The sequence below is a fragment of the Terrapene carolina genome, unplaced genomic scaffold (assembly GCF_002925995.2).
Source record: "Terrapene carolina triunguis isolate 2854851 unplaced genomic scaffold, T_m_triunguis-2.0 Scaffold113, whole genome shotgun sequence".
Taxonomy (NCBI): Eukaryota; Metazoa; Chordata; order Testudines; family Emydidae; genus Terrapene; species Terrapene triunguis.
In genome coordinates, this window is record NW_020664464.1 from 5,667,759 (window position 1) to 5,681,126 (window position 13,368).

The window sequence follows — 13,368 nt, forward strand, 5'->3', positions numbered from 1 at the left end:
AAGGGAAAGAATGAGTCAGATATTTTAAACACAGCATACAAATGCAGTTACAGTATACCAGTCACTAGGCCTACTCAAAAATTGTCCTTAGAATTGTCTAAGGGACCATTGGACTGAAACATTTTCACTGAATACCATCTTGAAAAAATTATTGTTCTTTCTCTACCGTGCCACAATGTTGTATCATATTCAGCTGCTAATGACTTTACTCTCCAGAGCATGTCACAGCTCTTCTATTGCAACTCCTGTTATAGATGTAAATAGGAATGGTGGCTTTTCCCCTTCTGAGTGTGGAACAGGTTCTTATGGTAGGTGCACTAGTCTAAATGTGGAATAACTACACTGAGAGCTTTAGTGCACTGAATGGAGATCAAAATCTGGTTTGTGTGTTTTATTGTTTTAAATGTCAAACTGGTGTGTTTGAACTTTTTTTTTAAACTAAACAGCAAATGCCTTTGTAAGCCTGCTCTGTTGGTCACTTGGTATAGAACTACCTGAACATTAAATACTTCCTGTCTTTATAAAATGATTTCTGTGCTATGCCTGAAAGATAATCTCCTACTAAATAGCAATCCATCATTACATTACATTTACCTCTGAAGCCACTGCTTGCTTGCTAGTTTTTCTGTTAGTTTTGACTGCCTGATCCTATTTATGTCTCATGTGGCTGTGCAAACATTTGACATATACCCTAATCTGCATATATGTGAAATAAGCAATGCTTGGAAGATCAGCCTGAATAAATATGTTTCACTAGTTTGTTTAATTATACTGGTCAATTCTAACTTTCTTTTGAATTAAAAATGTATTATTTTTTGTCAGATTTCTCGTCTCCCTCCTTTCTACCGCCCTGAATTTCTCCTTTCAGTGTTGTGCCTGCACCAAGACCTCCTGGGTAAAGGGGAAAAACAGCTGCAGGAAACTGTTAGCCTTTTCCGGAAATGTCAGACATTGAACCTGGGGTATGTCCACCTGGGCCAGCAATTCAAGGTCAATGTCATTTTCTAACAGGGAAAGAATATCACTTGAAGGAGTGACTCACCTATTCCAGTGTAAGAAGATTTTAAATCTCATTTGAAACATAATGTGTCTGCTTTAAAGTACAGTCTCGTGAATTGTTTCATAGCACTGCAGAAGAGACTTTTCATCACAGTGCACCTTGCTAGATGTTTCTGGTACTACTCAGATATTTATTGTAACTTCAGCAAAATGCGTGTCCTCTTGTGAGTTTGTGCATCTCAGTATATTGTGTATGATTACACATACACCTCACTTAAAGGTTCAACACACTCACAAAGTCCTGCACATATTCTTTGTGGTCACCAGGTCTTTTTATTCCTCTCATCTAAGGGAAGAAGCTCTAGGGGGCCACTTGAAAACTTTGTTTTTGTTTGATAAAGCTACTTTGAGTATTGTCATCTAAGATATCACACAGGATTTGGTGGTTCCCTCGGGATACACACAAGAGTTGGGGCCAATTCTACCCTCACTTATAGCTGTGAAAACCCTCTGAGATCAATGGGATTTTATTGGTGTAACTGAGTTCAGAATTTGGGCCCTGCATTTTTTCCTCACAGGACTTCCATTGCTTTCTGCTGAGGTCACTATAAGTATGTACACCTGCTTTTCCACAGGACTGTATCCATGTAAAAAAATAGTGAGTGGTGGCAGTGGCACCACTGTAGGTAGGATTGCAGCCCAGATAAGGGGATTTCAGAGCAATAGGGGATATGAAACACACGGGGCAAACTTCTGCTCACAGTTACACAGGCACAAGTGCCACTAAAAATGCAAAGGGAACTGCAGGTGTGTAATTAAGAGCAGAATCTGGCTTTGTATGCAATTCTGTACCTAGGTATTAAATCCTAGGCACAAGAAGTGAGTAGCAGACTCTGTAGTAACTGTAACTCCTAATTTTCTTGCCTTTGTTCATTAATATCTTAACTTCAATAATATATACTTTTTTCTTTTTTGTTATAAATATATATTTCTTACTGTTTGATCTACTGTTGTTTACTTCGTTTTTATGCTCTAAGCAGATATAGTTATGTAGAGATATAAATATACATACAAGGAATACAATGAGGGGCAAAAGTGCTGAAAGCATGGGATATAGAAAGAAAAGCACGGCCATAACATCAGAACAATCAATAAACCAAAATGTGCTGAACCCTCTGTTCATAGTCCTGGCATAGTATTTCCACTGCAGGTGGGATTTAAACCAGAAACAACTCTGAAATGGGTCACTTCTGGAAAACAGATATACAATGAAATTGCATGAACTCTAAACAAACACAGACCTTGAAAAAACAAACAGGCATTACCTCAAATAATTTTTACTCAGGTTTCAAGTGTCCCATTTTATATCCAACTATAGGAAATGTAAAATCTTTTTCTGTAGGAACAGTGATTTCTCTCTCTTTCCTGGTTCTTTTTTGTTCTAATTTTGGACCTGCTTCTCCTCTCATGACTTCAATCTGAGCAGGAATGGGCTCTCTTCTTTCATGGGGCCCCTTAGACCTCCATAATTAACACATGCTAACACTTCAGCAACTCTAGAAGATTCCTGCCTGTGTTTCAACCTGCAACCCCTCCATATTACAATTGTTAGATCCCCCTTGCTAAGTTCTCAGATTTACAGGGGCAGGCCCTCAGCTGGAATAAATTGAAGGACTTATTCACTGCAAATAATGGTGGAAAATAGTCTATAAAAGGACATTCACTTCAGCAAGTAGGCAGCTTCCCATCATGCAGCTGCATCTAAATTTTATATGAAATACTACACACAAACAAATCCAGCCTTCTTTCTTATATGAAAAGGCAAGCCTATAGTGGTAATAGCATCAGAAAGACATTGGTACTATTTATAGTATTGCTGCATTATAGAAAAGTAGTGAATTCACTTAGTAGTCGTGTTTTCTACTTGCATGCTGGGATGATGCTAGAAGAGGCCACAAATCCCCAGTTTGGGTTTCACCTTTGACTATCATGAGTCAGCCTACAGTTCACCATCAGTGCTAGAGCCAGAGTGTCTGGACGCTGCAGAGTTTAGCAGGATTCTATTGAAACATCATGTTCACTTCACCAAGGGCTTCTAAAGGTCCGCAATGTGGATGTCCAAAATGTGTGCAAGCTCACAGCCTATGAGTCCATCTGAATGAGGCGATGTGTGAGTCCTTTTCTGTCAGTTACTCATGCAGATGCTGTTGGCTAACATCTTCCACTGATACATTCAACAGGTAACTACATAAATCCCCAACTAGAAGTTTGTGCTTCCCCGAAATGGATACTAGCGTTCTCCTTGCAAGGTTATACCTGTATGTATCTATTATTCTTTGTTTCCGCATGTAGGCATATATTAATATAGAGAAAGAGAGATACGGGGAAACATAGCATATGTGTAGTATACATAATAACTTGCATTGTTATAACACACATACAGGACCTCTGCCAGTGAACAGTGAGATCTTCCAAGTGACATGCAAAGAAGCCTAAAGGTAGCTGATCTCACCTCTTACATGTAACTGTTTTGTTCAGCAGCAAATGCATCAGCTGAATAATTTTTCCACTTCAAATCCAGCCCTTTTTATCCTCTTTATGTATTTATTTTTGTAAGGGTTGTGGATCCACTGTTTATTCTCAGGGGATGCTGTCCATTGCAGATATTTGTTTTGTTCGAGAAATGGCACTTCCTACTAGATGGAGACGGGACACAAGATCACCTTGTCCTCCAGAAGGACACTGATGACCAGGAATATGAAATAGAGACCAAACATGGTGAAGCCCAAGAATTTATTCATCCTCCACTTGCAGAGCGCAATGGAGAGGATGACAAAGAGCAGCATGATGAAGAGGAGGACGATAGCACAGAACAATCCATTGCTGCTGACAATCACCGGGGTGAAGCCGTTAATTGCAGCATACAGGAGCCATGGAAGGGGAAGACTGAAAAACACAAAGAGAAATTGGAAATGCCATAGAGAAACAAAAAGTGGTATTAAGAATACTCTGGAGGCACTTCAACATAAAGCTGTTGATTTAAACATAATGAAGCCCATCTAATAGGCTAGTGCAGGGACACAATAAGAGAGGCATTAGGTAACATACTAAAAAGAAAAATTCTGTACTGGGCCTTGGGGGATGGACTAGATCGGGCTGAGCAGCAGGTGTGGCTAGGCTGACACAGATCCTGTTTCTCAGCAGTTACGTCCAGAAGAGGCCAAGGCACAGATTGGCAGGTTGCAGAAGACTGGGCCCAGTGTACAAGGTGGTGAGGAGAATGGGATTGCCTATTTTTTGTGTCTGCACAGCACCTAGCACAATGCAGCCCTTTGGGCACTTCCAAAATACAAATATTTACGACTACTTTTCTGCTGCCCTCTCCACTGTTGGGAGGTGTGGAGCTGATAAGTGGACGGGAAATTAATGTAAATGAGTTCTCTATGCTCCCAAGTATCCTATACTTTCTTGACCCTCTTTTCACATTTTCCCAGTCTCCTCTCTATTCCCTACTCAGGCTAGTCCAACCACAAGCCTCCGCAAAGGGTGAAGGACCAGGCTCTCATAACTTGCAAATAAGCAACTAGGTTATTTTGTGTAGGAGACAGAAGTGGAGATATCTAGGGGACTCCCTTCTCTTCCTCCACCAATTGCCATGAAGAGCTCTTTGTCACGATGGAGTGTTTCCTGCCTGCCTCACAGCTTGCAGCTATCAGCTAGGAGGCTGTCTGTAAGCTGTGTGGCCCATTCCATTTGTTCCTTTCAATCTGCTGGGGAGAAACCTAGCCCCTGATATCATACCAAACAGCCTGATTGCCAAATGGGCAGTGGTTCCATGCAGTGTCACAGATCTGCACCTGGAAGAGAGGAGAACACAGAATCTCTGATTCTCTGGCCGTGGAGCCTGGGCAAGTTGGGGAAGCAATGGCCCTCATGTTTTGGCCCTCAAAGCTTCTTGATGCACACCTAGAATATAACACTATGCAAAAATGTTTGAACTTAAGCTTAACTTCTATTTCTGTGCTTGATGTTACTGCATTTTCCATTCTGGTGCTACAGTGTGAGGCAACATTACTCTGGAATATGTCAAATAGAAATAAATATTTAAGCCATTGACAGGAGTTTAGCAGAGCTTTGAACAGGTAGAAAAAATGTCTGAAGCTCACATAATTCAAACTATATCATCTCTGACTAACCTGATCAAATGGGAATAATTTTTTACAGCCTGAGTAGTAACTAAACTGGAAACACAGCTGAATTCTGCCATTTTTAATCATAACTAAAGCAGAGCTTCCAAGATATACAAGGCACCTTACATTTCCAGAGATAAAAGCTAAAACATTTGAAGAAAATAAAAGGCTACATCTGAATATTGCAAAAAAAACCTTCTTGCAATATGTCCACTGCCTATGTTCTAAATAAATGCACTGAGGACGCTTAGTGATTTAATGTGTGTAGGTATCATATTTATGAGTTGATTATTTAAAAACAAAACATGCCACTGGGTTCACCATACTAATGAAGAGCGAGGTCCAGAGTCTCAGCTGAGCCCAAAGTGATGGGGATAGCTGACAGGTGGTGGTATAAAGAAACCATTTGTACTCCTCCCCAATTTCTGGGGACTGTTCCGTATCAGCCCAGCCAGTGGTGTAATTTAGAGCATCTCCAGGACTGCTCTACATTGCTTCAGCTGCTGATGGCCTGCAAGGGTTGTTCTGGGAGGTGGGATTGCTGGAGTGCCCCTTAGACTGAGTGTTGGGGTGTTCTGCTGTCCCTTCACCACACGGATCCTCCTGTGACAGGGTAATAGTCTATCAGCCAAATACTCTCATCTTAAGTGTGCTGTGTGTCAGGGGTCTTACACACAGCACATTTAAAGGGACAAGGATCTGCCTCAAGAATTCCCAGAATTTTTTGGCAAAACCCTTCACATGCCAGAAAGTGAGTGTGCAACAACATAGGAATGTTCCATTGAACTGCACAAAGCAGAATTTGGCCTTATATATGTACTCGTCTGGAGGTGTGGGGAAGAGGATTGTGCCTCTTACCCTGCATTAACCATAATTTTACCCAAAATACTAAGTGCGGAATGGTGGTATATGTTTGTTCCTATGAGTCAGTACAGAAATGGAAATTCTTGTATGGAGACGACTCAATCCCACAGTTTGTTTAGTCTCCACTCAAATACTATTTTAAGTTTCTCCCATGACAGCACTTTATCTTGTTAAAAGAAACTACACTTTATGGGCCATATTCTTTCCTCAGCAATGCTGGTGAACTCAGTTGATATCAGTGGTGTTGAACTGGAGGATGTCAATGAGAGGAGAATTTGGCCCAATAACCTGTTATTTGCACATTAGAATCAATCTGATTATCAAAAATATAATGTGAAATCTCCTCCTGCTGACATCTGATGGCAAACAAATAACTTTGGGGATGGTGATATTAGAGGTGGCCAGATTCTCAGTTATTCTTAGGGCAGAGATGGGGGGGCAAAGGTGACTTTAACCCCCCACATCCTGTATTTTGAGGCAGCCAGGAACCTGCCTGGCCCTGATGTAAGTTAAAACAGCCTCAAGGAGCCTTTAACTTGTGCTCAGCTTCCCATGGCCCCGATGGGGCAAACAATGCATTACACCTGTCCATACCCCTGATCACCATTATACCAGGGGCTGGAAGCAGGGCTGGTGTAGAACCCTTTTGCTCTATAGTTGCCAGGGAGGCCCCCTGCACAGAGTGTATCCTCAGGGTGCCATTTCTCTCCACTTTAAGGCCTCCCTTCAGTGTCAGAACTATGTGAAGGGGCCTTAGAATAACAGAATCAGCGCCTGTATGTCTGGATTTGTCAGGCTTTATCTGGAGGGTGGAACACTAAGTGGTACAGACTACAGCTGGGCAGCTACTGCAAGAACAAAAAAAGCATTAATGATCACTGATCACACAGACAGCTGTAGTATGGAAACTGTGAACAAAAGGGGCCAAATCCCAAACTGCTGACTAAAGCAAAGCATGCTTTGAATACGATACCTGCAACAATATTCTTAAATATTTTTAAAATGTGAAATTTACCTGACTGAATGGTCCCTTAAACAAAACAAAACAAAACAAAACAAACAAACAGCAAATTGGAGGCTCAAACAACTGTTTTATAACAAGCTTATTTAACAAATATTCACTTTTGACCTGATTATACAGTAACTTTGATACAAATCAAGAAAGACAGTAAAGCATGTTGCATGTGTAAGATACTGTATTTTGAAATCTATTTCTGTTACATTCAAAAGAGCAGAAAGTAATGGTAGCTAACACTATGACAAAACATTTAAGTTTTTATAACTTAGCCATAATTATCTTTGTGCAGTACTTACCCCACTGTGATGTCAAAGATGTTGCTTCCAACAGAGCTGGATACTGCCATATCACCTAGGCCTTTTCGTGCCACAATAACACTGGTAATTAGATCAGGAATAGAGGTGCCTGCAGCTAACATAGTCAATCCCATGATTTCTTCACTAATGCCAATGGTCTCGCCAACCTAAAAGGTATTGGGAAAAGTACAAAAGAATGCAGAGAGGTCATGGGAGGAATGGGCATTCTTTGCTGTAAAGTTAGTTAAAATGGAAACTCACCTCGGGGCATATTCTAGCCTCAATCTTTGGTAGAATGTCAATGGAAAGAGAGTAGAATATGCTCCCAAGTTTTTGGAACATGACATTTTTTAGTTTTGGAATTAAATCATCAAGATGACCCTACTGACTGAGTGACTTTTCTAATACTTACTGCTAGTCGGGAGAAAAAGAACACGTTTATATTATTAATGAAGCAGTCAGTAAGGGGAGAAGTGGTTGGTTGCTTCTTTAGGGCCAAATACTGCCCTGAGTTGCATGAGTATGCTCTGGGGATGTAAGAGGAGAGGGGTCTGTAGGTAGCAGGGCATGAGATCTATGTGCTAATGACAGTACATTGTTACTGCGCCCGCTGGTGCTTTGCAGCCCCAAATAACCATTTTCTGCCAGTATGGGGATGTGGTTAGACCCTCAGCTGGCTAGCATGTTTTGCAGTGTCCTGGATGTGCTAGTAGGATATGCACACTGCTGTTTTTAAGGGTGCAACAGAGTGCATATCCTACTGCTTATTCTACCCTGAGCCATCCTACCTTGTGCTGACAAGATGGATCTAGGACCCACCACACAGCTAATAAAACTTTACTCCTTCTCCTTGACAACCATGGCTTCAGCAGCTAAGGGCAGCCCTTAGCTTCCAAGTTGTACAGGCAGAGACTTTGCTTTTAGTTGTGTGTAGCTTTACTGAAGTACAGTGGCATTTAAACTTACTGCACTAGATAAATAATAAGAAATTACTAGTGTGACCAATTCTGTATATGTCTCAGAAGGCAAACCACCCCCACTAATGGCAACATCAGGGTTTGCAATAGAATTTCAACTGGAGCTTGCAGTGATTGAATCCTTCTGAACCTCTGTGAATCAAGCTACATGGTTCAGCTGGTGAATCCCTCAGAAACCGAACAATGCATGATTTGCACAGTTCTGGTTTTCAGACAAGAACAAACACTTAAGAAAAATATGAGGCTAAGGAAAATGACGCTAAAATTTAGACAAACATGCGGAAATGACAGGAAAAAATGAATAGAAATCAGCACTATGGAAAAGATATTTCCTTTCGTAGGTCACCTTTACAAGGATTCAACTCACTCAAATGTATTTCCATTAAGGCTGAATCCTGCAAAAAGACAAAAATCTCCATTGAGTTCAATGGGAGTTTTGCCTGAGGAGGACAGCAGGAACTGGGCTATTGTTAAGGATGAAATTCTCCCCAGCAAGCATGCAGGGCCTTTGCAAGACTCTTTGCTCCACGTAAGCCCTATGATGTTACTGTCAGGTGAGAGGGGTCATGGACAGAGTGACTGAGAGGGGGTCTACACGCTAAGCCCATATAGGCCTTTGCATCATAGTTCCAGGCTAAAGAGGAGTAGCCCACATAAGATTTTCAAAGAGGCATTATTTACATAGCTATCAGTGAATGGTTGTTGCTGGTTCTAATGCGAACAGAATGATCAAACATTTGTCAGCAAATGTCCACGACCCACCTGTCCAGACACTGAGTAGTACTTTCCTCTGAGAATCATTCCAGCTTGCAGAATAAGGGGTTACTCAGCATGTGGTAGGGTTGCAGAATCTGGCCCTAAATGACTATCACAAACAGAGACACATAGGAAAGCTTACATTTCACACCTTTATCATTCTCTTACCTGATGTGCCCACCAGACCATTAAATAAGAAAAAACTGCTATCCAAGTGATTGCTCCAAAGAATGTGACAGGAAAAAATTTCCTGGAGGACTGAAAGAGAAATAAAACAGAAATAGTGTGCATTTATGTTAAACATTGACCAATGCATATACAGTCCCTAAACAAATTCAGAATTACAAACATATAGTGATCTAAGAAAGTTAGAAGAGGATTAAGTAGCTGCATGCCCTGATCCTGCAGTTCTTACACAGGCAAACCTCCCACTGACTTCAATAGGAAAATAGCCTATCTCAGGACTTTAATATCAGACCCATAGCGGTGATCCTGATCATACCGAATAGTAAATATTAGTCTGCCATTCATTTTGTATATTCTTAGGCCGAAATTTGCTTCAGTGCTTTACTGAATCAGGGCCTTGGCTTTGAAAGGGGAAAACGGCTGTAACAGGCTATGATATTCTTTAGAGCCATTTTCCACTTTTGAAGTGATTCCTTGTGAATAAAAGTTATTCATATTCAAGCTAGTCCTTATCTTGAGGTCTCAAAGCACGAGTATCATTATCCCTGTTTTATAGATGGGGAAACTGAGGCACAGGGCGGTGAAGAGATTCCAGGTACAATTAATATAAACGCTTACTTTTTGCCAACAAACTCTATAGTGAGAATGTACTTTTTGTACAGACAGCACCACAAAGGTTGCTGCAGAGTTCAGAATGATAAAGAGGTACATTTTGAAGTTTTTAGCTCATCATATTTTGCTTGGAAAAATAACCCTTTTATTTTCAATTAACATAGTAGGATGCAATTAAGATGTACTGGTTACTGTGGAACCCCTTTGCTTTGTTTTGTACAGAGATTCATTATAAAAGAAAGGTGAACCTGTAGACACAATAATGTCCTTGAAGCCCATTAATGAGTTCCAAAATCTATATCACACCAAAGCAGACTCATTTTTAATTAGGATTTCTCCTTTACTAATGTCAAGCTTTGAATGTACAGTATTCTCATAACAAATTAATGGGTTGTATTAAAATTCATGACTTATTTTGGTCTCTGTGCCTTTCAGTGTCATTCATCATCCCCACTGCCTTTTTAAGCCAGTTATACCTGTTTAAAAGGGAGAGCTTAAGTTAACTAGTTTGGCAGAGCAATCTTGATCGTAATTCTGTTTGGAATAATCACAGTGTAAATCAAATTATGGCTTGATGCTAAATTTGTATTGCGAATTAATGTTTCAGCATTTGGTACTGCAGGCACAGCGTGCTGAAGAATGAGAGAGGGCAGTGCAGAACAGGCAAGAAAGTTGGCAACATGTGACCTCCAGAAGAAGGAAGAGGAGAACCCACGTACCCCCACTGCAGATAGAGGTAAGAAACCATTTTCAGGCTCTCTGCACAGGTACTACGGCGGAGAATGGTTTGGAAGAGTCATCTGAGGGAAGGGATCAGAAGGAGACCCCATCAACTGGAAGGCATGGAATGCATTGTCCTAGGGATGGGGGTTCCACGACCATGACACCCAAGAGGAGGAGATGAGTGGTGGTGGTCGGGGACTCCCTCCTCAGGGGGATGGAGTCATCCATCTGTTGTCCAGACCGGGAAACTCGAGAAGTGTGCTGCTTGCCTGGAGCTAGAATTCAGGATGTAACGGAATGTCTGCTGAGACTGATCAAGCCCTTGGACCACTACCCCTTCCTACTTCTCCATGTGGGCACCAATGATACTGCCAAGAATGACCTTGTGCGGGTCATCGCAGACTACGTGGCTCTGGGAAGAAGGATAAAGGAGTTTGAGGTGCAAGTCGTGTTCTCATCCATCCTCCCTGTTAAAGGAAAAGGCCCAGGTAGGGACCATCAAATTGTGGAGGTAAATGCGTGATTGTGCAGGTGGTGTCGGAGAGAGGGCTTTGGATTCCTCGACCAGAAGGATTGCTAGGAAGAGATGGGATCCACCTAACAAAGAGAAGGAAGAGCATCTTTGCAGGCAGGCTTGCTAACCTAGTGAGGAGGGCTTTAAACTAGGTTCACCAGGGGACGGTGACCTAAGCCCAGAGGTAAGTGGGATACTGGGAGGAAACACAAGGAGGAGGGTACAGCGGGGAGGCGTCCTGGTTCATACTGAGAAAGTAGGGCAATCGGCTAGTTATCTTAGGTGCCTGTACATGATTGCAAGCAGCCTGGGAAACAAGCAGGAAGAATTGGAAGTCCTGGCACAGTCAAGGAACTATGGTGTGACTGGAATAACAGAGACTTGTGGGGCAGTTCACATGACCAGAGCAGTGACGAGGAAGGGGGTAAACTGTTCAGGAAGACAGGCAGGGGAGAAAAGGTGGAGGAGTTACACTGTATGTAAGAGAGCAGTATGATTGCTCAGAACTCCTGTATGGAACTGCAGAAAAGCCTGTTGAGTGTCTTTGGTTTAAGTTTAGAGGTGAGAGCAAGAAGGGTGGTGTCGTGGTGGGCATCTGCTGTAGACCACCAGACCAGGAGGATGAGGTAGACGGGGCTTTCTTTGGACAACTAACAGAAGTTTCCAGAGCACAGACCACAGGCCCTGGTTCTCATGGGGGACTTCAGTTACCCTGATGTCTGCTGGGAGAGCAATACAGCAATGCACAGACAATCTAGAACGTTTTTGGAGAGTGTTGGGTACAACTTCCTGGTGCAAGTGCTGGAGGAACCGACTAGGGGCTGTGCTCCTCTTGACCTGCTGTTCACAAACAGGGATGAATTGGTAGAGGAAGTAGAAGTGGGTGGCAACCTGGGCAGCAGTGACTATGAGATTGTTGAGTTCAGGATCCTGACAAAAGGAAGAAAGAAGAGCAGCAGAATACAGACCTTGGAGTTCAGAAAAGCAGACTTTGACTCCCTCAGGGAACTGATGGGCAGGATCCCCTGAGAGGCTAATATGAGTGGGAAAGGAGTCCAGGAGAGCTGGCTGTATTTTAAAGAAGCCTTATTGAGGGCGCAGGAACAAACCATCCCAATGTGCAGAAAAAATAGCAAATATGGCAGGTGACCAGCTTGGCTTTACAGAGAAATCTTCGGTGAGCTTAAACACAAAAAGGAAGCTTACAAGAAGTGGAAACTTGGATAGATGACTAGGGAGGAGTATGCAGGGGTGTAATCAGGAAGGTCAAAGCACAATTGGAGTTGCAGCTAGGAAGGGATGTGAAGGGTTACAAGAAGGGTTTCTACAGGTATGTGAGCAACAAGAAGAAGGTCAGGGAAAGTGTGAGACACTTAGTGAGTGGGGGAGGCAACCTATTGACAGATGATGTGGAAAAAGCTGAAGTACTCAATGCTTTTATTTCCTTGGTCTTCACAGACAAGGTCAGCTCCCAGACTGCTGCACTGGGCAGCACAGTATGGGAAGGAAGTGAGTAGCCCTCAGTGGTGAAAGAACAGGTTAAGGACTATTTAGAAAAGCTGGACATGCACAAGTCCTTGGGGCTGGATTTATTGCATCCAAGGGTGCTGAGGAAGTTGGCTGATGTGATTGTAGAGCCATTGGCCATTATCTTTGAAAACTCGTGGCAATCGGGGGAGGTCCTGGACGATTGGAAAAAGGCAAATATAGTGCCCATCTTTAAAAAAGGGAAGAAGGAGAATCCAGGGAACTATAGACCAGTGAGCCTCACCTCACCTCGGAAAAATCATGGAGCAGGTCTTCAAGGAAACCATTTTGAAGCACTTGGAGGAGAGGAAGGTGATCAGGAACAGTCAACATGGATTCATCAAGGGCAAGTCATTCCTGGCCAACCAGATTGCCTTCTATGATGAGAAAACTGGCTCTGTGGAATAGGGGAAAGTGGTGGATGTGATATACCTTGACTTTAGCAAAGCTTTTGATATGGTCTCCCACAGAATTCTTGCCAGCAAGTTAAAGAAGTATGGATTGGATGAATGGACTGTAAGGTGGATAGAAAGCTGGCTAGATCGTCAGGCTCAACAGGTAGTGATCAATGGCTCAATGTCTAGTTGGCAGCTGGTATCAAGCGGAGTGCCCCAAGGATCGGTCCTGGGGCCGGTTTTGTTCAACATCTTCATTAATGATCTGGATGATGGGATGGATTGCACCCTCTGCAAGTTTGTGGATGACA

General features: G+C 42.4%; 1 protein-coding gene across 1 annotated transcript in view; it reads right to left on the bottom strand.

Moving 5' to 3' along the window:
- Positions 1–3,695: 3,695 nt before the first annotated feature.
- The window catches only part of SLC24A2 (solute carrier family 24 member 2), a 165,074-nt gene continuing 155,401 nt past the window's right edge, over positions 3,696–13,368 (bottom strand). The window contains exons 11-13 of the mRNA XM_026652431.1: positions 9,269–9,358; positions 7,368–7,534; positions 3,696–3,945 (exon numbers count right to left, since the gene is read on the bottom strand). Coding sequence (XP_026508216.1) covers positions 3,696–3,945; positions 7,368–7,534; positions 9,269–9,358 — 507 coding nt within the window. The remainder of the gene's footprint in view (positions 3,946–7,367; positions 7,535–9,268; positions 9,359–13,368) is intronic.